Source organism: Propithecus coquereli, unplaced genomic scaffold (assembly GCF_000956105.1).
Source record: "Propithecus coquereli isolate 6110/MARCELLA unplaced genomic scaffold, Pcoq_1.0 Scaffold45, whole genome shotgun sequence".
NCBI lineage: Eukaryota > Metazoa > Chordata > Mammalia > Primates > Indriidae > Propithecus > Propithecus coquereli.
Genome location: NW_012150285.1, coordinates 8,133,835 through 8,159,752, shown reverse-complemented (window position 1 = coordinate 8,159,752; position 25,918 = coordinate 8,133,835). Strand labels below are relative to the sequence as shown.

Here is a 25,918-nt window from a genome sequence, read left to right as displayed (position 1 = left end):
CACCGTTTTCTGTCCCTATGAATACGACTACTCTGGATACTTCATTTAAGTAGAATCATACAGCATTTGTCCTGTCGTGACTGCCTGTCAGAAATTCCTTCCTTTTTAAGACTGAACAATATCCCTTGTCTGTGTTTACTACATTTTGTTCACCCACTCATCTGTCGATGGATGTTAGATTTGCTTCCACTCTTTGGCTACTGTAAACAATGCTGCTAGGAACATGGGTGTACAAACATCAGTTCGAGTCCCTGCTTTCAACTCTTTCGGAACGTACCCAGAAATGGACTTGCTAAATCATGTGGCGATTCTATTTTCAATTTTTTGAAGAACCACCATGCTGTTTTCCACAGCTGCACCATTTTACAATCTTACCAGCGTGCACAAGAGTCCCTATTTTTCCACATCCTTGCCAACACTTAGTCATTTCTTTTTTTTTTTTAACAGTAGCCATCCTAATGGGTGTGAAGTAGTAACTCATTGTAGTTTTGATTTGCATTTCTATAATTAATAATGTTGAGCATCTTTTTATGTGCTTATTGACTATCTATATGTCTTTGGAAAAATGTCTATTCAAGTCCTTTGTTCATTTTAATTCGGTTGTATTTTTTGTTGTTGTTGAGCTGAATAGTCTACCTTTTATAAACAATGGGGGAAAACAATTTACATTCATATTTGCTCTTACATATATAAAGAATTTCCGTAAGGATACAATCAAAGTTAAATGTTTTTAAGATGTACTTAGAAGAGATCCCTGTGTTATATGCTGTAGGTGCCCTGTATTTCTGCGTGGCGTCTGGCATACTTCTTTCTCTGATGCTTGTCTTCCACAATGTACTGTCTGCCACGGTCACTGCGTTAGCCCCATCATACAGCAGAAAGGATTCTTGATCATTATTTGTTAACAGATTGACTAACTGATGGAGAGAGATTAAGTTAACACTTCAGAATGCATCATGTTATCAGGATGCTAAACTGTCAGATTACCAAACAGTAGTCACTTTGGAAAGCAAAAAGAAGTGGGGGGGTCCCAGGGAGTAAACAGTGGAGTCAGGGCTGCATTGTGACTTTTGTAGGCTCTCGGTACTTTTGCCTTGGTGGGCTCTTTTCTCCATAAAAAAAAATTTAAATTATATTTTACAACTGCATCGGCACAAAGATGTATATAATCCAGGCTTCTTACGTATCGCTGTGGTTGTGTTCCTTTTTCTTTTGATTTAAAAAAAAAATTAAAATGGAAACATTTCCAGGAGCTCTCCGCACCGTGCTACTCTGTCTACAGGGAAGTTGGCCCCGGGTGAGCTGACGCAGGAGAAAGCAGTGGATGTGAGTTATCTCTTGAAGAAAGCAGCTGATAACACGGTGGCCCTGGGAGATTGGGAGGCAACGTGAGGACACACACACGTGGCAAGGAGAGGCTAAAGCAACATAAAAATCCCAGCACTTGGAGGCGCGCCATCCTGCATCCACGCCACCGCGTCCCCCGACAACTGCTGGCTGAAACACTTGGCATCCGCTGGCACCGAGTTTGGGCTAATTCTGCAAAGCTAATTTAGTAAGTTTTGAATTTCAAAGAAAAATGAAAATAAAATAGAGCTTTCCTCCCACCCTCCCCTAAACGTTCCTCTAGTTAATCCACTTGGATTTTTAAGGGAAGTTTGTTTTTTAAAAGCATGTTTTTCTCAATGGAAGCTTATATCTTGTAAACAAAATAATTCTGTTTGAAAGTACAGTGAATCATGTCACACACGTGCGGATTAAATTAACTTGTCTCTGCATTTTTCTATCAGATGTGAACAGGTTAAACCAAAGCCAACTTGGTATAATAGAAAAAATGGGGGCATGAGTAATGCTAGCCTTTATAGATTTTTTTTTTTCTGTCAGACAGAGTCTCGCTCTGTCACCCAGACTGGTGGCACCATCATAGCTCACTGTAACCTCCAACTCCTGGGCTCAAGCCATCCTCCTGCCTCAGTCTCCTGAATAGCTAGGACTAGCGGTGTGTACCACCAGGCCTGGTTAATTTTTTTAATTTTAATTTTATTTTTTTATAGATGGGCTCTCCCTATGTTGCCCAGGCTAGTCTCGAACTCCTGGGCTCAAGAGATCCTCCCTCCTCGGCCTCTCAAAGTGCTGGGATTATAGGTGTGAGCCACTGTGTCCAGCCTTTTACACATTTTCTAAATAACTTTCTCCTACATTTTGACCCTAAAGAGGGAAACTGTTACCTCTCTTCATTGATTTTACGAAATATTTTTAAAAATTCAGAAATACTTCCCACCAGAGAATACTGAAATATTTAACAGCCAGTATGGCGTGTACAGCACCCAGTGCTGGCCATAAAGAACTTACAGGGACCACTGGGTGCATACTGGCCAGTATCTAACCTTTGTAGAAAGTACTTGGCTTCTTGCTTCATATTTTTTTTCCCTGATTTAGCTCAGTGACCATCACAGGGCCTTTAACCTTATACCTGGGCTCACACAAATCTGTAATAGTTTCTTGTGCGCCATTAATTTATTTGTCCATTCATTCATCTGTGCATTTTCTATTTCCTTAACAGACAAAAAATTGACCATACACTAGATAATACGTTGGGTATGGGGATGACTAAGACAGAATCTATGCAGTCGGACCTCTGAATCGTGGGTGCTACCAACCATGAATTGAAAATGTTTGAGAACAAAAAACCCAATAGAAAATAACAATACAGCAATAAAAAAATAATACCAATAAAAACGTAGTATAACAACTATTTATGTAGCATTTACATTATGTTAGGTATTATAAGTAACCTAGAGTTGATTTAAAGTATATAGGAGGATGAGCATAGGTTATATGCAAAAACTACACTATTTTATATCAGAAACTTGAGCATCTGTGGATTTTGGTATGTGGGGGGTAGGGCTTGGTCCTGGAACAATCCCCCCATGGGTATCAAGGGATGACTGCATTGTAGGGGAGTCACAATCTAATGAGGGCAACAATCTAGTTCTTTTCCTCACACTGGTTTCTGGTAGGTCTGGAAACAATAACAAAACAACAGTGAGCTAAAGCCAAGATGTGGCTCTGTGACGCATGCATGCACGGCCACGAACACAGCGGAGCTTCCTCACGATGAAGATTCTGTGCGCCTCTGGAGTGGGACTAAACCGACATCAGGCAGTTTTCAGCCTCGTGAAACTCTGACTTCACTCTCCTTGGTACCTCTTCTTTGACATCTATGAGTTGCAATGAGGAACTCTTTCCTTAATCACCCCCCACTACCACTGTTTTGGGGGCCCTGTTACCCTAAGGCAGTGCTGTCCAACAGAATCGTAACGTGAGCCACATGTAAACCACGTCAGGAATTGAAAATTGTCTAGTAGATGCACTTAAAGTAGAAAGAAAAGGCAAAATTATTTTTACTATTTTTAACCCAATATATCCAAAATATTATCATTTTCACATGTAATCAGTATACAAATTATCAATGAGATATTGTCCATGCTTTCTTTTCCCATATGTTTAAACGCATTTCAATTTTAGGACTAGTTACATTTCCAAGTGCTCGGTCGCCTCATGGTGGCAACTGGCTACCATACTGCACAGCAGAGTCCTGAGGGATCTCTAGGCAGAGTGGACACACGAACCACTCCCTGGGCCGTTCCTTAAGTCTCACAGTGACACAGTGAATGTGGAGGAAGCTCCAAAGTACAGAGGTGCCAGTTTCCTGTGAAAGCACACATTCCTAGAATTGTCATGCAGTGAACAAGTTGGTGCACTGGGCCAGGTACTTTGCTTCCCATTCTTAGTCCCCGGTTTAAAGGAACCTCCTATTCTGGATTCAGTGGCAACTGGTCACAGTGACTACAGTCCCCGTCTCTCCAGCCCATCTTTAGTTTCCGCATCAGCAAGAGGAGGGAATGTTCCCTGGTGTTGCTGACTTCATGCACACTTTAACACACACTTTTTTCCCTTTTAGATGCCTTCTTGTCCATGCACCTCCTGGGGGAGACTGTCACGGCTTATACACAAGTTCCCTGGTGTTCAGTGAATAAACAAGAATACTATTTTAAAGACTCGCCCAGCACTACCCAATATGGAATCCACAAATTCCTTTCAAAGCCCACTCTGGCCCCAGCTTGTTGATAATTACTTCCTGGTGTTTAAAGATCCTCTGATGCTTGCATGCAGAACCCAACCCTGAAATAAGACCCACTCGTTCTTGCATTCTGATCTTTCCCTCTCCTTCCTCCAGCTCTTTCCCCTTTCAATCAAATCCGCGCTTTAAATGTCCTTTTCCCTGCATCACTATGAGTGAGTTTGCTTTTTATTTTATCTTTCTCCTTTAGGTTTCCTTTGTGATTACTCATTGTTTCTTCTTTCTATCTCTGCCTTATCATTATTTCTTATATCTGGTATGTAATCGTATTTACATTTGTATTTTTGTTCTGGCTTATTCTCTCTCAAAATCAGATCCTCTAACTCTTATCAAGACAGATTTATTTGATACATAGTCAAATATTAAGACAGCCCATCCTTTCCAGGAAATAAATTATATGTAATTTGACTCAAGTGCCCACATTTATGAATGTTCGGTGGTTAAAATAAAGAGGTGAATCAAATGCCTTTTGACCCTGGCTGAGTCTTCCCACAAAGGCAGAAAGAACTAGAAGAGATAGATCTAATCATGATAAGCTAGTTAGAGAAGACGAAGTACGTCCCACGTTGCTCCTTTGACTTAGCATTCTGATACTGCATTCTTCCAGCCATCCTCCAACCGATGCATCAGTGAGCACCAAGGACCACAGATGGGACTCCAGTGCTGGGAGAAGCAGGCACAGGGCCTATTTCCCGTTTGAGGATTTCTACCTTTTCAACACAACTTCAGAACTGGAAGTGAGCGCCATAATACTTCTGGCCTTGCCCTAAATCCATTCCTCTGCCACAGTTTTCTTACCATTTGTGCTTTGGCTGGGTGTGGTAGCTCAGTCCTGTAATCCTAGCACTCTGGGAGGCCGAGGTGAGAGGATCGGTTGAGGTCAGGAGTTTGAGACCAACCTGAGCAAGAAAAAGACCCCGTCTCTACCAAAAATAGGAAAAAATAGGCCAAAGGGGGTGGCACATGCCTGTAGTCCCAGCTACTGGGGAGGCTGAGGCAGGAGGATCGCCAGTGCTATCTTCAGATAGGGTTCTAAAACTGGTGGGGGGATGATGTTTTAGGGAATCCCGGAAGCTCCTAAAATTATGAACAGGTGTATATGAGGAAAATAAACTACCACTTAACATCACAGGTGTCCCAGGAGATGGAGGCTGCAGTGAGCTGTGGTTGTACCACTGCACTCTACCTGTGGCCAGAGAGTGAGACTCTGTCTCAAAAAAAAAAAAAGTAGGAGAAAGATACAAGAGCCATCCGATCTTGTAACATCCGAAAATCATCCTCACTTCTGCTCAGAAACATTTGGGCTTTCCAGTGATATTTCTAAGTCACAACATTGGACCGAAGAGAGTTTCTTCAGAAATGTGATAAATTTTAGCCCAAGCATAACACTGCTTTTTGAGTACGATGATAATAATCTTTCTGTACTGTCTAATCACAGGTAAGAACAAAACTGCATGTGCTAGAATACCCTGGAAATAGAGATGGAGCTCAGGCAATAGTGCTTTGAGATCACAGACCATCACCCAGGAGAGAAGCCCCATCACGGGGAAAAGAATGCATCTCTTAGAATAACGTAGTGTCAAATTTGAATCACATTGAAGAAATTATTTTAAAGACTCCTTTTTCTAAAAGCACCATCTACTTTTGTACCATTTTATGCCATTGTCTATGCTTATATCATGTTGTTCATTTTTTCTTATAAAGCATGTATCATGTTCTATAAAGGACAAGAACCAGGTAGACTGGTAAGCATGAACCAAAGTTGTTTTTATTGGATTAATTGATTTTCTTTTTGTCTAGAAGTTTCCATACCACCCCGTTTCGAGACCGGCCAGGTGAAGGGAATGCATGAGTTCACGAGCATGGGAGACCGTGGGCCTCCACGCCAGCTGTCCTAACTCGCACCCAACCCTTGCATGGTCAAAAGAGTGCTCTGTCCCTAATTGTCAACTGAGCCCCGAAGAGGAACCCAATGAAGTTCTAAACTTATACAGACACAAGAAGACCCAGAACCCCCAGTGCTATCTCCAAATAGGGTTCTAAAACTGGTGGTGGGAGTGGTGGTGGTGTTTTGCGGAATTCCTGAAGCTCCTAAAATTATGAACGGGTGTAGATGAAGAAAATAAACCACCATTTAACGTCACAAATGCCTCATAAGGAAGACGAAGGTTATGGACCACGAAGCCCCTTGGGTTCGCTCAGCATCTTGGTGGGTGGTTTGAGTGTGCAAAGGTAGACCTGGAGCAGTTTGGGAGCTGAAGCTGGAGCGCGCTGGGTGACACTGCACTGCGTGGAAAGAACTCGGAGATTTGAGGCAAGAGGAGGTCAGGAGGTGTGCAGGAAGTGCGGAAGTGGGAAGAGACGAGCTGGTGAGACGCTGTGAGCCTGGGACCATGTGGGATGGAGCAGGCAGGGAAGAGTCCAGCCTGGGGTGGCTCCAGGGCACGGAAGAACAATGACAGGTGATGCTCCCTGCGAAGTCATGCGAAGTGTCGAGATGCAAGGCCCTCCGCAGTCCCTCTGAATTTTCCATCTGGTCTGACACACACAGACTTTCTGAGAGTGTGTGTGTGGGGGGTCTTTCGGCATTTGAGGAAGGCAGTACATTTCATATCTGAATCAAAGTGACACAAAACAGGGAGCACATGTGCGGAAAGGCAACACAACCTGTGCGTTGCATGTGCTCTGGGAAGCACACAGTGCCATATGCGTTGAAGACAGAACCCTGGGCATCTGCGGAAATCTTCGGAAGCGTCTGACCTTCCACAGCGTGCAGTGAGGTATCCAAGGGAATCCTATTTAGAGCTAAAGGGTCACAGACACCCTTGTTGCATCTGAGTCACACAAAAATGTGTGTGTGTGTGTGTGTGTGGAGGGGAGAGATGAGCATTTTTCTGGAGGAGGATCCAAAGCTTTTCATCCAATTTTTAAAGCAGTCCATGTATAAGAGGAGGAAGAGCTCTAAGTAAGAGTCACTGCTTTAGCGAGTTCTATTCTGTAAATCTGCGGTCTCCAACCCCCGGCTGGGGACTGGTACTGCCCGCGGTCTGTTAGGGACTGGGCTGCAGAGCTCTGCCACCTCCACCTCCCCCCACCATCCCCGGTCCATGGAAAAATCGTCTTCCATGAAACTTAGGAACGGGGTGGGGGACAGAGGGTGGGCACAGCGGGAGGTGAGTGGTGAGTGGCTGTCGAGCGAAGCTTCATCTGTATTTACAGCCGCTCCCCATGGCTGGCATCACCGCCCGAGCTCCTTCCCCACCTCCCCCAAACCCCATCCATGGAAAAACTGTCTTCCATGAAACCGGTCCCCGGTGCCAAAAAGGTTGGGGACCGCTGCGGTAAATGATTTTTTATTTTGAGTACACTTAACCAGGATGGAAAACACTGTAAAATCGAGTGGAAAGAGACTAAACCAGGAGCTGAAAGACTTCACTTTTCTTTCTGGCTCTGCCACTAAGAAGCTGTGCGAGAGAGGGTCATTCCCTCCCACGCCGCGCGAAAGCGGGAATAATTATTCTTATTTTTACCTCGTAGAGTCGTAATGAGGATCAAATAAAATAACAGATGTTCATGTACTTTCTACAATACATACTACAACACAATATATTATTAGATCTAATCTGGCATTAGATTTGCTAGTCTAATACCAGAATAGTAAGTAAAAAAATGAGCTTAGTAGAAATATTTTTACAATTCAATCATGGACATTATCCTCTTTGCTTGCCATAATAAACAATGGCATTCTGCTTTAAATGATATTTTTATTGTACATCCAACATTTGGAGTTTCACTGTGGTCTAGCCTCGCTTTACAATTTCTATTTTGTGACTTTTCCTGCCTGCTACCTTCTCTGTAGGCGAGTGCACCGCATTTGTGCAAAGGCAAAAGAGGCTTTGCTTGCTTTTCCCCTGCATGGTAACTGGCGTGACATTTGATCTTACACAGGGATTAAGTCATTCATGAGTAGAGCCCAAAGGGAGGAATAGCTCCAAAAAAACGACCAGCCTTGCTGGTACTACAACATCCTGAAATTCACAGTCACTTTTGCTACAGTTATAATTTGTAGTCTGTCTGGCACTGAGAAATCTAACTGCAGCCTCTGTGGTTTAAATAAAATGTATCTACAGCAGCTTGGAGCCATGTTCTAAAATGTTCCGTGTTATTTTAGTTCAAGGACAAGCTTTTAAAATATAAAGAAAACTTGGGTTTTAATTATAGATTAAAAGTGAAAGTTGTTTAAAGGAATGCTATTGAGTCACACTGTTGGAGGAAAGAATTTGAAATTTTTTTAAAAAGGAATTTTTCTCTTAAAGTAACAATCTTCATTAATATAGGAAGATCAAAAACTGAGAGTATGCACTCACACAAAAGACATTTTTGTGGTTTTCAAACTATGATAGTCACAGTTCATCCACTTAGTATTATATTTTCCAGCGATTTCAGTTACATTTTACGACCAGGATGCAATATTTTAATAGGAGTTCCTGCTGATAACAATGATAGACTTAACAAAGGCAGTCGCTAGTGTTGGTTAACCTTAAATGTAAGAAAAACCCACTGTCTTAGAATCTAAACTTCGGAAACACATAAGTGGAGTTACACTGTTTGTCCAACAAAAGGATTCACTACATGATTATTTTAAAACACCAAGTGTCTGTGCTGTCCTTAAAACTAGATTTGGTTCAAACTTTGTGGTTTTGGAATGTGTCTACTCTGAAATCAAAGCACAGTTTTATTTTCCGTGGATTTACGGGCGCAGTGGCGTGAAGTGGAAGCCTTGTCAAATCTACAAACAGGGCGGTGAGCGAGGACGTGGCCCCCAGGCTCTAGGCATGCCCCCCTCTTCTCCCACTTCCGCATTCTGGGGCCACTCTGATCTTTGGGACGGAGGAAGGGATCTGGCTTCAGTCCAGTTGTTTCTCAACAGACTTGCTGTCCCGTTCAAAGCAACAGCTTCCCCCACCCCCTTTCCCCCGTCGCCCTTGTCCCATGCAGCTGCATTGCCAACTTTCAATCACATTTTGGGATTCTGTAGCCCCCAGGAGAATTACTGCAGGCAGATGCTTGCGTCTCCGGCCGCTGCGTTATGTCCCCGGAAACCCTCTCCTCTCTGCAGAGATGCTGTATGCCCCCTCCCAGGATTCCGCGACCGGAGCGCCACCGGCCTGTCCTGTAGGGAAGGCCCAGTCCTAAGGGTCTCGTCTCCAGTGTCAAATGCCCACAATAGGACTCTGAAAGAAAGGATCTGAAGTAAGACAGAGGAGGGATGAAATAAATCTTAGACTGAAGGTTGTTACCAAAGATGAAGGGCCACACGGCTGATCCTAATCTTCCGGAATGAGGAAAGGATTGTTTTGGCCCAGAGTAGCCAGTGAGTCCCTCTTCAAACTCTCTCACAGTTAATCCTTCAGAGATCGCTAGATTCTGCTTTGGAAATACCTTGTGGGAAATGAGGGTAACAACGGTGGCTACTTCCTGGGTATATTTGAGGATTGAGTAAGCAAATGCACGTAAAGTGCCTAGCACAGTGCCTGGCACTCAAGTGCTCAGATTTACCAGCTATTTTTGTCACTATGAGCCCCTCGTGTGAGCTACCGTAATGCTGCTGTTTTCATACCTCCCTGACCTCGGCCGACCTGACGTGAGGACCGGCAGTTTCTTGACTATATGTGGATAACCACGAACTCTGGGGGGCTGAAGGGGCAGACAGGGGACCCGTGGTGATGGGCTGGGCATTGACCATCGCATAAGGACATAGGTTTCTTTGGGGACAGGGGGAACGGAGCCAGGAGGGAGAGGAAGACCTAGAAAAGGAGGCGGAAGGATCTCTCAAAGATAAACTACCATCTTTGTAACTTTTCCCAGGATTGGGGAAAAAGTAAACGACTGTGGTCAGAAGCAAGGTTTTAGAGTCAAACAGATCTGAGTTTGAATCATGGCTGTGCAACATCACAGCTTATATGGCCCAATTCTCCTACTCTGTCCTCTCATCCTTAAGTAAGCATCGTAATACGTACATGATAGAGCTGTTGCAAGGACCAGATAAAATAACACGTGCAGGCAAAGCACTAAGCACAGAGCCAGGCACACAGGCGGTGCACGGGCGGTGAACACTCATCACACCACTAGGGATCATCCAGCAGCAACCTCAGAGGTGCACTGTCAGTGCCTGGGGTCTGCCTCCGTGTTAAGATGCCTACTTCCTATCATGAGATAAAATATCTATAACCCAAGGAAAGTGAGATTAACTGAATGTATAAAGAGAAGACGCATGTGTGCCTTTTGTGCTTACGTGTGAATTTCAACTAACTTATTTAGACAGGGTTTGATTACTCAGTGTATAGCTTATCGATACCAAAAGCATTTAAGTAGTACCTTTTTTATACTTCATAATTAAAAGATCACACTAACGATGATGTTTATTATGTAAACATTTGACGTTGAGTGGGCAAAACCTTACCCCAAATTCCCTGCTACATGACCTGTGCTGGCGTAGGCAGAATTTTGCCCCCATGACTTTTCCTCCTGGCGTGACACCTGTGAATATGTGATGTTACCAGTTAAAAGGGACTGTATGGGTGTAATTAAGATTACCAATCAGCTGACCTTACAATAGGGAGATTATCCTCGATTATCTGGGTGAGCTTAATGTCATTACAGGAGCCCTTAAATGCAGAGCTTTCTCCTGGTTGAGGGCAGAGGGAAAAGCCAGAGAGATTTAAACATGTGAAAAATTCAGTTGCTGTGGAAATTGCAAGGGCCGGAGAGAAGGGACGGGGCAGCCTCTAGAAGGTGAGAGGCCAGGAAATGAGGACCGCAGTCCTACAACCACAAGGAGATGAGTTGTGCCAATGGCCTGAATAAGCTTATACATGGGTTCTCTCCCAGTGCCACCAGGTAAGAGCTCAGTGAGGCCGACACCTGCACAGCCTGGCGGGACCCTGGCTGTGACGTGCCAGACTTCTGACCTCCAGGACTGTGAGAAAATAAATGGGTGCTGTTTCAAGCTATGAAATTTGTGGTTATTTGTGGTTATGCAGCCAGAGAAGACTAATCCATATGCATAAAACCTGTTCTTTGATTTGTAACTATAGTCATCAGTTCTGGGCCCGACATTGCTAAAGAATTCAAAAACAACACACTGCACTCCTGACTGCTGCACACAAGCCGATGCTGGCAATGCGTGCGCCACGATTGCAGGCTGGACTGCTGGCATTTCTCTTGCCCTTCTTAGTTGCCGGGGCTTCACTTAATATTTTCTTAGAATAAGTACTTCGATATGGTGTGGCCCATATGGGAATCCCCATGTTCCCACGGAAAGCCTTGCAGAGGGGCATGCTGCATTGTTAGCTAAAAATTAGGTCTTCAGACTTGCTGTTTATGCCTTCTGCCCAATGGCAAGATCAGCTATACAATATGCGATAATATGTAAATCCCTTGACCTCATCAGATTGATTCTAGTACTTTAAAGGATGTACCAAAGCATTAGCTATATAATCCAGGAAAACATGCACCCAATATAACAGATACTGCCTAATACAATGACAATGAATTCACTGCAAGCAAAAGATTCTAGAAATGTTAGTTGTTCTAATAAAAAAGACTGGTGCTCTTGGAAAGATCCTGGGAACAGTGGCCTATTTTAAATTTACTACTGTTATAAGCAGCCCAGTTTCCACCTGTTGACAGATCGACCATCGAGCTTATTCCTGAAGGAAGAGAGAAAACTCAAAGAAAAATATTCTGTGGTCAATTCACCACTGCCCAAGGACACAGAAGTACGGTAAAATATTCAGTCAGCTCAGCCACGGTCAAATAAACCAAGGAAGAATCTGACCAGGAGTGCCCTAAGCAAAGACAATGCACGTCACTGTGGTGAAGAAGAAGAAGGAGGAAGAGGAGGAGGAGGAGGAGGAGGAGGAGGAGAAGAAGGAAGAAGCAGGAAGGAGGAAGAAGAAGAAGAAGGAGGAGGAGGAGAAGTAGAAGAAGATGATTAGGGAAAAGCAAAGATATTTTAACATTTTTCAAAATAAGTCAAATATGTAAATTTTAATATAGTGTTTTTGAAATATGATAATCTTTTCCTTCCCATGGTTTCTTTTTATTTTGATATATAGTTTTAATCCACCACATTTGTAGCACTAGCTAAAAATTATTAAAGTAACCCAAGTACAAAAGGGTAAAAAACCATGAAGCATATGATATTTAAATGCTCCATTAATCGATAATTTTACTTGAAGGAAAGATTGGCAAAAAGGAATGGAATTCTTAGCTCCTTGTTTTTACTTAAAAATTCCCAATAGTACTCACTCGAACAAAGAACCTACGTTTTCCACTGGAAAGACAAAAAGCAAAGTGAGTTCTAGCATGCCCTGCTACACGCTTAACTATGGAATAAAAATACCATCACCCCTTTGGGTTCCAGTCACATTTCAAAAGTAGAGTATTTATTAGGTGTACAACTGCCAAGTAATACTATATCATATTATTATAATTATAGGCATTTTTATTTAACTAAATTATATTTAGCTCTTTATTTCTAGCACTATAGTTTAGGAAGTCTTACCTATCATAGTGTGTCATGTTTACGCACATAAAACCTATCAGGAATTTTGCGGGAGTTCCCACTGCTCCATTCTTTATACAGTTACTCTATTATTCCTTGATATTCAGAATCTATGCATAATTTTTTTAAATTTCAGCATATTACGGGCATACAAAAGTTTAGGTTATGTATCTCGCTATGCATAATTTTGAACGTGTGCAAATTTTCACTAAAAACTATTACAAGCAAGGGAAACATCCTTTATGATAAAATCATTTACTAGAAGTCTATATTTACAGAGTTATCCTTTAAGATGGTACACTGAATAAGCTTTATTTATTTTTCTCTCAAAATGCCATTAAAACTACAGAATGTAAATCTGCAAACAAATACATGCCTAACGGTGCTCAGAAACAATGAAGGGTACCACGCCAAATCACGAAAGCTGAGAAATTCACTTAAGATAAAATGCACGTGGCGTCCAGTTGGTGGAGAAATTCAAACAGAGAACCACAACTTGAAACAGGTGGAGGGCAAGGCCACGGCGGAGTGTGAGCTGCTTCTTCTGGCAGGGCACAGAAGACGTTCTAAGTCAGCAGTTCACAGTCAGAGGGTAAGTGAGGCGCGAGGGGAGTGATGAAGGTTACCGGCGAAAGGACGGCCATCAGAGAGCCAGGCCATGCGTCCCCTCCCTCCCTGAGCATGGAGAGCCTTCGGGTCATCTAACCCCGGGACAAAAGTGCCAAAAATGTTCTTTAAACAAGCTGGGGGACCTGTTTAAAGGAGGGCTCCTCGCAGAGGCGTGACAACTATGAAGAGGTGCAGAGTGGAGACTCAGGTCACTTCTCATCTCTGCAGGGACCACGGCTGCTACGAAAAGGGAGTGATAAAATAAAAAGAAATTTTTGGAGAACAAAAACAAGATCCCAGACTTAGAAAAACCTCAATAGCAAAGTTGACTGACAGAATGGATGGGGGAGAATTTGAAGACCACACTAGTAACCTGGAAGATAAAGTTGAGGAAATTGTTCATGGCACAGAAGAGAGAGAAGAGAAACCTAGGAAGACAAGTGGAGAACCAAGGAGGTCCAGGCCAAAATAATGGCGCAGGCGAATTCTTTCCAACTTTCAAGGTATCAGGAAGAGATACTCCTTATTTCATTTAAACTTTTCCAGAGTAGAAAAGATGAAATACTTTCCAGCTCATTCTACAAGACTAGCACAACTAATACTAAATGAGTGCAAGGAGAGAATTAGAAAAAAGAAATTAAAGACAAATCTTTAGAATTCTGATGTAAAATTACTAAATATTAGTAAAGGAAATCCATAAATATATTAAAAGAATGATATATTGTGATGGAATAAAATTTTTCCCAAAAATTCAAAGACGGTTAATCTACTTATGTAAATAGGAAATTTACTTACGTAAACCACCACATCAATAGACTAAGAGTGGACAACTAGACAATAATCTTAAAAATTACTAAAATATCTGGCAGGCTGAGGTGGGCGGATTGTTTGAGCTCAGGAGTTCGAAACCAGCCTGAGCAAGAGCGAGACCCCGTCTCTACTAAAATTAGAAAGAAATTAATTGGACAACTAAAAATATATAGAAAAAATTAGCCGGGCATTGTGGTGCATGCCTGTAGTCCCAGCTACTCGGGAGGCTGAGGCAGGAGGATCGCTTGAGCCCAGGAGTTTGAGGTTGCTGTGAGCTAGGATGACGCCGCGGCACTCTAGCACGGGCAATAGAGTGAGACTCTGTCTCAAAAAAAAAAAAAAAAAAAAAAATTACTAAAATAGCATTTTATAAATGCAATAACCTATTCAGTTATGTATGTGTTTGTGAGGAGGGCAGGATCTCTGATTAAATAATCTAGGAATAGAAGGAGAATCTCTTAACTTGATAAAGTGATTACACCAGAAACTGTCTACAAACATTATCCTTAATGGGAAAATGTAAGAAATTCTCTTTAATGTTTGCTCTCATTGCTATTCAATGTTGTTTTGTAGAAACTGGTAAGTATGATGCAACAAATGGAGGAAGGAAGGGAAAGAGAATGAGAATAAATACGCAAAACTGTTACTATTTGAAGATGATACACTTGTGTACTTTGACAATACAAAAGGCAACAGCTTTCCTATAATCAGTGAAACCAATTATAATATGTAATTGATAAGAACTCATCCACAAAAGAAACAATAAGAACAAATAAAATAGTAATTAACTTAATGAGAAATATACAAGCCCTATATAAAGAAAACTATAAAAACTTATTAAAAGTGATAAAAGATGCCCAGAATAAATGGAGAAATCTACCATGTTCCCGAGTGGGAAATATTTTTGTCCTGATATAATAAGGACAAAAATATTTGTCTCAAAGTAATATACAAAGTCAATGCAATCCCAAATTTATTTGTTTTTTGTTCTTTTGTTTTTGTTTTTGAGATAGGGTCTCACTCTGTTGCCCAGGCTGGAGTGCAGCCGCATTATCACAACTCACTGCAACATCAAACTTCTAGGCTCAAGTGAGCCTCCTGCCTCAGCCTCCCAGGTAGCTGGAACTATATGCGTGCACCACCACGCCTGGCCAATTTTTCAAAATTTTTAGCAGAGATGGGGGTCTTGCTATGTTGCTCAGGCTGGTCTGGCCTCAAGCAATCCTCCCGCCTCAGCCTCCTAAACTGCTGGGATTACAGGTGTGAGCCACCATGCCCAGCCCCCCACCCCACTAAATTAATTTCTAAAAGAATTTTTTAACATTTCAATAGATTTAAAGGGTACAAATGTTTTTTCTTACATGGAAGAAATGTATAATGCAGACATTAGGGCTTTTAGCGTACCCATTACCAGAACAGTGTACATTGTACCCAATAGGTAAATTTTTATCCTCACATACTCCTACCCTCTCTCCCCTTCTTAGTTTCCTATGTCAACTACACCTGCAGTCCCCAATCCCTGATCCATGGTCTGTTAGGGACCTGGCTGCAGAGTTCTGCTGCCACACCCCTCCCTGCCACTGCTGCCCCTCCACACCCCTGTAGAAAAATTGTCTTCCATGTAACTTGGGGGAGTGCACAGCGGGAGGTCAACAGTGGGAGAGTGAGTGAAGCTTCATTTACAGCTGCTCCCCCATCCCCTGCATCACTGCCTGAGCTCTGCCTCCCCCACCATCCGTGGAAAAATTGTCTTCCATGAAATTGATCCTTGGTACGAAAAAGGTTGGGGACCACTGCACTACACCACTTTATTACCATATATACCCCTCATTGAGCTCCCACGTATAAGTGAGAGCATGTGGTATTTGGTTTTCCATTCCTGGGATACTTCACTGAGGATAACGGTCTCCAGTTCCATCCAAGGTGCTACAAAAGATGTTATCTCATTCCTTTTTATGGCTGAGTAGTACTCCATGGTGGGTGTGTGTGTGTGTGTGTGTGTGTGTGTGTGTGTGTGTGTGTGTGTATACACCACATTTTCTTTATCCACTCATCAATTGATGGGCACTTAGGTTGATTCCATATCTTTGCAATTGTGAATTGTGCTGCAATAAGCATTTGAGTGCAGGTGTCTTTTTGATAAAAATTATTTCTTTTCCTTTAGGTAGAGACCCAGTAGTGGGATTGCTGGATTGAATGGTAGGTCTACTTTTAGTTCTTTGAGGAATCTCCATACTGTTTTCCATAGAGGTTGTGCTAATTTATATTCTCACCAACAATGTGTAAGCTTTCCCTTTTCACTGCATCCGTGCCACCATCTCTTGCTTTTGGACTTATTAATAAAGGTCATTCTGACAAAGGTAAGGTGGTATCTCATTGTGGTTTTAATTTGCATTTCCCTGTGGATTAGAGAGGTTGAGCATTTTTTCATGTTTTTTGGCCATTTGTATATCTTCTTTTGAAAACATCTATTCATGTCTTTTGCTCACTTTTAATGGGGTCATTTGTTTTATTCTTGCAGATTTGTTTTGAGTTCTTTGTAGATTCTGGGTATTAGTTGACTCTGTCAGATGTACAGTTTGCAAACATTGTCTCTAATTCTGTAGGTTGTCTACTTACTCTGTTATTTCTTTTGCTGTGCAGAAACTTTTTAATTAAGTCCCATTTACTTATTTTTATTCTTGCTGTATTTGCTTTTGAGATCTTAGTCATAAATTCTTTGCCTAAGCCAATGTACAGAAGAGTTTTTCCTGTGTTTTCTTCTAGAATTTTTATGGTTTCAGGTCTTGACATTTAAATCTTTAATCCATCTTGAGTTAATTTTTGTATACAGTGAGAGATAGGGATCCAGTTTCATTCTTCTGCATGTGGCTGTCCAGTTTTCTGAGCACCATTTATTGAATAAGGGTACCCTTTCCCCAGTGTATGCTTTTGTCTGCTTTGTCAAAAATCACTTGGTTGTAGCTATATGGTTTTATTTCTGTGTTATCTATTCTGTTCCATTGATCTATGTGTCTACCTTTTATACCAATACCATTCTGTTTTGGTTACTATGATAGCCTTCTATTAATTTGAAGTCTGGTAATGTGATGCCTCCAGATTTGTTCTTTTTGCTTAGGATTGTTTTGGCTGTTTGGGCTCTTTTTTGATTCCATATGAAATTTAGGATTGTTTTTCTGGTTCTTTGAGAAATAACATTAGTATTTTCACGGGAATTGAATTGAATCTGTAAATCACTTTGGGCAGTATGGACATTTTAACAATAATGATTCTTCCAATCCATGAGCATGAGACATTTTCCCATTTATTTGTCTGCTATGGTTTCTTTCATCAGTGTTTTGTAGTTCTCCTTGTAGAGATCTTTCACCTCCTTGGTTAAGTATATTCTTAGATATTTTATTTTCTTTGTAGCTAATGTAAATGGTACTGAGTTCTTGATTTGACTTTCAGCTTCACTGTTATTAGTGTATAGAAATGCTTCTGATTTGTATACATTAATTTTGTAACCTGAGACTTTACTGTATTTATCAATTATCAATTCTAAGAGTCTTTTGGAGAATGGAAAAACAAGCATCACATGTACTCATCAGCAAATTGGTTTCACTGATCAACACCTAAATGCACATATAAGAATAACATTTATCAGGCGTCGGGCAGATGGGAAGGGGAAGGGGGGCATGGGTATATATATACATACATAATGAGTGTGATGCGCTCCATCTCGGGGATGGACACACTTGAAGCTCTGACTGGGGGTGGAGGGAAGGGCAACATAACCTAAACATTTGTACCCCCATAATATGCAGGAATAAAAAAAAAACTAAGAAAAACACAATGACAGATTTGACCACACACCTCTGCCCCCTTGGCCTCCTCCACCAGACCACAGGGCCCTATCCGCCCTGGGCAGAATCCTTTATCTGTCACCAGGGAGGTTTACTGTTGCCACGCTCTCCAGCGTGCCTTTGAAATATTCCTGTCCCATTGCTCAGAGCTCAAGTTCTGTTTCTAACAGAGATGTCACGATATGCATTTAACTGTGACTTTCTGTAAACTGTGGGCTTCCTTCTCTCCCTATGCATTACACAGAATGGCAGATCATCAGAGGTGCAAGATGCTTATGGATTATCTTACCACACACATTCATTTTACAGCTAAAGGAACCAAAGCCATGATTAATAAAGGGACTTGCCTTAGAACACATGCTCAATTGCTAGCAGACCTGGTTGAATATATACTCTTGATTTCTAAGGCATTGCTCTCTGTTCTTTCCACATTATAACTTCCTGTGGCCTCATCTACAAGTAGGTAATTTCATGCCAGGTAAAGAGGCTGACTAGAAAAAAAATTGGGGCCCAGCAAAGTCATTTTCTAAATCACAGCTGGAGCAGTAGGAATTTAACTATAGTCAAAATATAGATTAGACATGTATTGCTTCAACCCAGCCTCCACCCAGACCTTTACACTATCATTTTAATGAAAGCAGCTGAGAGACAAGGCGAGGTCAAACACAGCACAGACAGATCACGTGCCTCTCTGGTTCTTCCTGAGCTTCCTATTAGCATTTCACCGAGTCTGTGTGTGTTAGGGGGTGGGGATTAGGAATGGAATTTGGGGGTTGGTAATATGTCATGAAATCATAAAGTTGAGCTTTTTTATATTTTCCTAATGAGAGGAAAGTTATTGTAACTATAAACTAAATTTTACTGCCTCAATCATAGTAACCATGAAATAGTCCTCGAACACCTTTCAAGATAGTTGAGAATTACTATTCCAGATGATTTATGTTTATACTTTTCCAAGCACATTTTAAGAAAAAAATATACACAAAAAATCTTGTGAAAGAAAAATGTACACAGGTTAGATAAGCTGACAGCCCATGGGTTACTGAGCAAATATGAATTGGTGCCATATTTCTGAAAAGGTCTAAAATAAAGGAACCCAGGAGACACAATAAAAACTAAAACAAGACCACAACTGCACTACTGACAAGGTTATGAAAAAAACTCCTTGATACAGCTGGATAGATTTAGCAGGTCAGAAGAGAATTCTAGGAGAAAAAAAAAAATACAGCAAGAACAGATGCAACCAAAACAACGATAACAGAAAAGGAAAGCAACAATATCACTCAGCATCGGATGCAAACCAGCAAAGGCTGTGTGGCTTCACCGGCAGCCACAATATTGCGTCCATCCAGCTTCGTGCTAGGTTTGAGCATCACGGCAGAGGCACTTGGCACCAAACAGCTTCTGGCCGGGGATTTTACACTTAGAAATGTAAGACCCAGTAACATTTAAGGAATTCTCTCCTTTGCCAGACAGCCATCCCCTTGCCCTGAAGCCATATGACATACCACTTTGCCTTTTTGTGCGTCTGTTGTCTAAATCAGTGTAGAAACTGGGAGGAGAGACTCTGAATCTTGGCCCTTAGCAAAAGGGTACATTTTAGTATCATAATGACAATCTTGGCAGAACAAGGCATTCTTACTTGAAATGTCTCTGCCATACTGAGAGATGTGTCCACCATCACCTGAGTGTGGCATGACTGAAGGTATTCTCGGTTCTGAATACACAGGCAACTATGTGAAAATTTAAAGAGCAAACTGTTTCTCAGAAATCTCACTTTATGAATGGTTGTCTCTGACCATCTTTCGGTGTTTTGAAAGATTTCGTTTTCATCTGAGTTCTTTGTTTTTTCCATTTTAATTTTATATTACCAAAATATTCCTCTCTAAACCACTACTGTAAAAATTTTGTTCTCTTTATTTAACTGAAAACTGATCAAAGTCAAAATTTATGTGTAGTGTGTGCATGTGTGTGTGTATGTGTAATAGTATCAAAAAGGAACACATTCTTTTTGTCAGAGATGTACATCTTGATCACTGTATCAAAGATATTCTAGAGCATTGCAGATAGGGGTGCAAACAAGAGGCAGTTTTCACCCCTATCTGCAGCCTAGAGATTTTGTAGACACAAATTGCACTTAAGAGCATCAAGGCCCCTGAGCCGGTCGCTAAGGCGCTGCCCAAATCTGTGAGTCTGTGAAGTCTAAATTTCAATTTTGTTTTTTCTAGGTGCCTGACCAGAGGAAATGCTGAAAGCGAATTCCACTCTGTAGCACCTCCTCCTGGGCTGGGAAACACAGTTCATGACTCACTTTCTTGACTGGGAAGACTCAAAGCTGTTGGAAGCAGATGAGTGGTGGTGTTGCTTAAAACTGAGACTAATCTATCTCCCCAAAACCATTTTCCAATTGGGTTATTATCACTCAAATTTTTTCTTGACCACTTCCTGGTAATGACTTCAGTGTCTCCAGTGTATGCCCAAGGCAGGGGGAAGACACTCCCAGTCATTTCCAAAAGCTACTCTGTTTTTCCAACTAAGTTCAATTTCTGTTACTACTACTAACACACACACACACACACACACACACACCCCAGAGACCTTTGGCCACGAGCATTAACTGTTAGGGATCTTCTGCCAACTATTCCTATTTTCCTTAACAACCAAAGGATGATCCCTAGGTACTGCATGGCTATAACGACCCACAATTTATAATATCCACATGCATGAAAACTTTTCCACCGTAGCCATGAAAAAAGAGAAATTTTTAGACATGCACACAAACCTACCCCAAGTTCTCAAAAGTTCAACACTAATGATTTAAGTATTTTTTAAGTGAAAGTCAATTAAGTACCTGAAATCACCAAAAGCAATTAGATTTGCTGCATGAAGGACCAGGATCACATCTCTAAGCAATAGAGCAATCACATCCAAAAAGCAAACACTTTCATTGTTCACTGTAGCACCTAAAGCAGATTCCTAATCTGCTAAGTAAGAGATTGAACTGGAGGATCCTTTAAATGTTGACTATTGGATTTACAAAAATCCCTGACTATTTACCTGTTTAGTACAATGAAACTGAGAGAAACTGGGTAACAAAACTGTCAACAAGGACAGAGAGAAAAGGTTCCTTATGCAACTGTTACTTAAACATGCCATCCTTCATTTAAACTGAAAACCAAGAAAAAAAAATCAAATTTTGTGAAAAAAATTGGGCAAAGTGAACAAGTTTATTATTACTCTTCTTTGCTTCCTCAAAACTTACAATTATAAATGATGTCATTTATAATAGAAAACAAGAACACAGGCTTCCAAAATTTGAAAGTACCCAAATTCTCAACTGGAAGAAAACACATATTTATCCCAAGTAAAAATTCTGTTACATCAACAAGACAAATTTTGACATAGAAAAATACCTGTTTTATTTTAGAAACAAAGTGGGGAGGCAGAAGGGAAAAACTAACTGCAACTAACCAAAAAAGAAAAAAAAAGAAGAAGAAAAAGAAAGAAAAGAAACTCTTCCATATTCATTAAACAGAATGTCTTGTTATTTTCAACAGACAGTAAAAAACTGTTTAACGTCCTCTTTAGTCTCAGGCTACAGAGATGTGTCTCTTCAGTGTGTAGAGTTTACAAACCTAACTAAATTTAGAATTAGTGGGAGTTATGCACTTATAGTCCTTATACATAGGAGAAGAAAAAAAAAGACCCTTTAATGCCAGCTTTGAGTTTGGCTTGATTTTTTATGACTTATTTAGAAGCCCCGGGGAATGAAAAAGTCTCTTAATGGAAATACTGACACGGTCTTAAATATAGTGACATGAACAAGCACTTCTGTGAAGCTCCACCACAACGCGACTGACCACTGTAGCAAGTCTGAAATGCACTGAGTATCAGAAAACCAATTACAATTGATTTGTTGACAGATTCCAGTAGAACAGTCATCCCACAATATAAAGAATGCCTCTATGGAATCAAAATTTCATGTTGGTAAGCTGGTTTTTAACAGGAAAATATGGAATGTGTATGGGATCTTTATTCGTATACATGGAGGAGGGAGAAAATGTAAAATCTCTGCATAGACTTTCTCTTATGCTGACATGTGATTCAAAAATAATCATCCTTATAAAGTCACAGCTTTGGCTCAGGGTTCTTGCCAGTGTGGCAGAAGAGTTTAAATGAGTAGGTCTACATCTGTGCTTTGTTTCTTAAGTCTCATCTACAATAGGTAAATGATAAATGCCATTACTTAGTGAAGTCAAATTTGTTAAAACTCCATTTGGTTTTATTTGTCTATTTGCTATGCTTTTTATTCTTTGGCGGATTTTCTTTAGACTAGCTAAACTTTTCCACTTTTCATCCTTGTATTTCCCTGGAAGTCACTCATTTATTTGAAAATCGATTTGGTTTCATTTTATACTTTCTACATTTTTATTTTGCATCTCTTAAACATTTCATTGTCTTCAGCTTCATTGTGTTTAATTTTTTCCTCTTCCTTTATTTTACATTTTTTCTTCTTTTTAAAAATTTTTTTTAACCAATTTAAACTTATTTAGGATCCTTTTTTTTCTTTTGTCCAGCTCACAGACACAGATCAACATATGTAGATTAAAATGTCTTTTATGATTTAAGGAGCAGACAGACTAAATCACTGAAATGCTCATTCATTTAAGAAACATTTATGGAGCAAATATGTGAAAGACACTGTACTAGGGCTCAGTGAACTATGCAATTAATATAACACCATTTCTGGGGCGCAAGGAGTTCTTAATACATACAAGGCACTGACAATCAGTACTAAGGAAGAGATAGGATGTGGCTGCAATTCAGAAAATAGTTTGCCTATAGTTTGCCTACATCCAAACAAATATGAAATCAGTGTTGCTATCTTTTTAGATACTACAATGATGGTATCTAAACAAGGACAAGGATGTCTGGATCAAACACAACCCTAAAAAATCTGCACAGTTCCTAAACTAAGCTGCCTCATACTTTCGATTTGTTTGTAAGCCCCGTTGTATGAGGCTGCAAGTCTGAGCATTTATGTACGTTTAGGCTTTTTCAGATTCTCACGTGATACCAAATAACAAAGAAAATGGAATGAAAAGCCACCACTGAAGGAGACAGCAAACTGCCCATGTTGCCAATGTTCTCTTTTTTTCTTTCTTTCTTTCTTTCTTTTTTTTTGGTCTGCCATTAATTTCTCAGTTCCTCACAATGGGTGGGTGGGACACTGGGGCAATTTCATTTAAATGTTCCAAGTGAATCCATAAAGAAAATGTAATTTTCGAAAATCAAATTAATCTGAACTTCAGAAATAATCCATGTAAATGTGTTTTGCCATCATCATTACTGACAAATAATTATTAAGAGCCTGTGGCGTTCAGAATAGCGCTTAAGTTTTTATAATTCTACAGTAACCCCAGCATACCCAAAGGTCAGCTTTTGTATAAATCTCATTTAAGAGATTACTGCTTTGAAATAAGTAATTAGGAAAGTTCTCTTTTTAAAAAGGCTATCAGAAAGACAATTGTTCCTTATTCAAAGGAATTAGGAGCAAGTTTTCTCAGATCTGGTTAACCCTAAGGTTATTGATTTAAAGGTGTGGAATAGCAAATAAGCAGGAGGAGGAAGCTTAGAGAAGAGATGATTGTTAAAGCACCATCCTAGAAGCTGTGCTTAATGTTATCAGTTTAGGAGAACAGAATATTCTCTATTTTTTAAATTGGGACTTAAATTTCTGCTATCTGGAAATTTGACTTATGTGAAATACCTCATTCCCAGATGGCCTTTGTTAGGTGAGGTACAAGACAAGAAATTGGATAACCTTTCAAGTATCCTTTAAATGTCACTGGCTGGACTGGTGACAGAGGGTTTTATTATTCTCTGCTGGAGCCCATCAACAGTCATTTGCATGCCAGGAAAAGAATGTCTGGAATAATCCAAAATGGCAAGGCTTAATTCTTTCACTAAAAACAAGAAAGCGACAGCACAGAAAGGGAAATAAAATGAGAAAAAAAAGCATCCAAGGTAGATTTGCTGGTCAACAAGATGCCAAAGAGGAACCTGGCGTGTACGCAGGTGCACGCACGCACTGCGAGTGTACACGCTTAGCAGACATGTGGCCCTCGATGCCGTCCCATCTCGACTGCTCTAAGGCTTTCTCTGAGCTGTCCCCAAATACAAAACCTGAAATCGAGGCAACAGATATATCAAGGGTGATTATCCACCGTTCTCAAAGATCCGTCAAGACATCTCTTGACATCTTTCTTCTGGTTCATTTGAATATGGTCTCATTGACGAGTGGCCTCCCACACAACACAGGGCTCCAGTGGGGCGAACGCAGGGACGGCCTGCATGGAGTGGCTCTTAATAAACACGTCTGTGTTAGAATGCAGGCACGTGGGAGCGCCTCATATACACACGACTGTGTCCCAGAGGAATACTTGTTACATCAGTGTCTAGACCTGAGAGTGCATTTCTCCAAAGAAACTCGCTGTAAATTAAGGTGAAATCCCAGGATGATCCAAAGGTTTATTGAAGTCATGAGCATACCTAGATTTTGCTACTGATACCAGCTTAAATTCTAAAGGGCACAGTGTGCAGAAAGAGAGAAAAAAGATAAAAACAACATTTTCTCTCCTTGAGGGTCATTCTTAGTCAAGAAAAAAGGTTTGGAGATAGCCGTTGACCTTGGTCATCCTCTCAAACTTTCTATGTCTTGGTTCCTCTTTCCTTAGCAGCGAAAATGCCTTGTGCTCTCATCTTGTTCCAATTCTCCAACTGTGGCAGGCCATCCAAACGGACCCTACCTCCCAGACAGAGTCTCCCACGCACCAAATAAATAACTTCTTTTTTTCTCTCCATCAAAGTCTTCATTTCTTCTTGGATATCCATCTCAGTCAAGCCAAGGGGAAGCTAGCCTGATCAATTCACACTAACAGAAGAGACTCTTATCGCCTGGATGTTTTGGCTACACCAGATGTGTCTAATTAAGAGGGACTTTAGACAGTTTAACAAAATGAAGTTTAAACATTCAGCCTCTTGGGAGCAGGATAAATTTATGAATTACACACTGACAGAGCAGTGTGGGCTCAGCAGTGGGCTCAGACAGCAACCGTTTGAAGGTACTGGGCATTTATAAACCGTTCATTTGTGAGCTGTGACAGGGACCTGCCCTCAAGCTGAGCAGAGACGGGAAGTCCACGCGTTTCAGACCAAGACCTGCCTGATGTCCCCTTACTGAGTACACTTCTTAGAAACCTCTCTTCCTTCCTTCAAGGGAGACAGAAATTTAACAGGCTTGGTTTTGAGGGTAAAGTCAAACTAATTCAAGTTAGTTAAGATTCCAGTGAGGACTCACTCTGTAAGGTGGCAAAAATGGTCCCATCTGGAGAATATGAGCCCTGATTCAACAGCAATGGAGATGTCCTTATCCCGACAGTTCAGGGAGCAGAACCCGCTAGGGGCTGGAGGCCTGGATTTCAGTTTGTAATGGGAATTCGGTCCATCAAACACCTGCAAATTACCACTTGTTGATCTAATATGATGAAAATGGATTACAATTTTAATTTAGATGACTTAATTCAACAGATCACACTGACTAAACTTCCTTTGAGTATTACTTAATCGTTCTGATCCATTGTAATGGCATGACTACTGCTGTTAGAGTTGTTTTAATCAATATTTACTGAGAGACTACTCTGCCCTGGCACGATGCCAAAGACTGCAGCTATTACAGAGAAATGATGCCTATATAAAAATCAGTAAAAACATCTTTGTCTTTGCTTTGATGGTTTCTAGTGATAGTTTCAATTAGGATTACTATAATACTTTATAATCCAAAAGGCTTCTCTCTCCTAGAATTTAATAAGAATAAGAGAAATAAAATTCAGCGATACATTATCCTTCCACACACCAACTTTCATTTGGCTTTTTTTTTTT

General features: G+C 40.8%; 1 protein-coding gene across 1 annotated transcript in view; it reads right to left on the bottom strand.

The window, feature by feature from the left end:
• Positions 1-25,918, bottom strand: part of MKX (mohawk homeobox) — a 70,297-nt gene that overhangs the window by 24,479 nt on the left and 19,900 nt on the right. Inside the window, exons 4-5 of the mRNA XM_012654849.1 lie at positions 21,838-21,883; positions 19,640-19,710 (exon numbers count right to left, since the gene is read on the bottom strand). Coding sequence (XP_012510303.1) covers positions 19,640-19,710; positions 21,838-21,883 — 117 coding nt within the window. The remainder of the gene's footprint in view (positions 1-19,639; positions 19,711-21,837; positions 21,884-25,918) is intronic.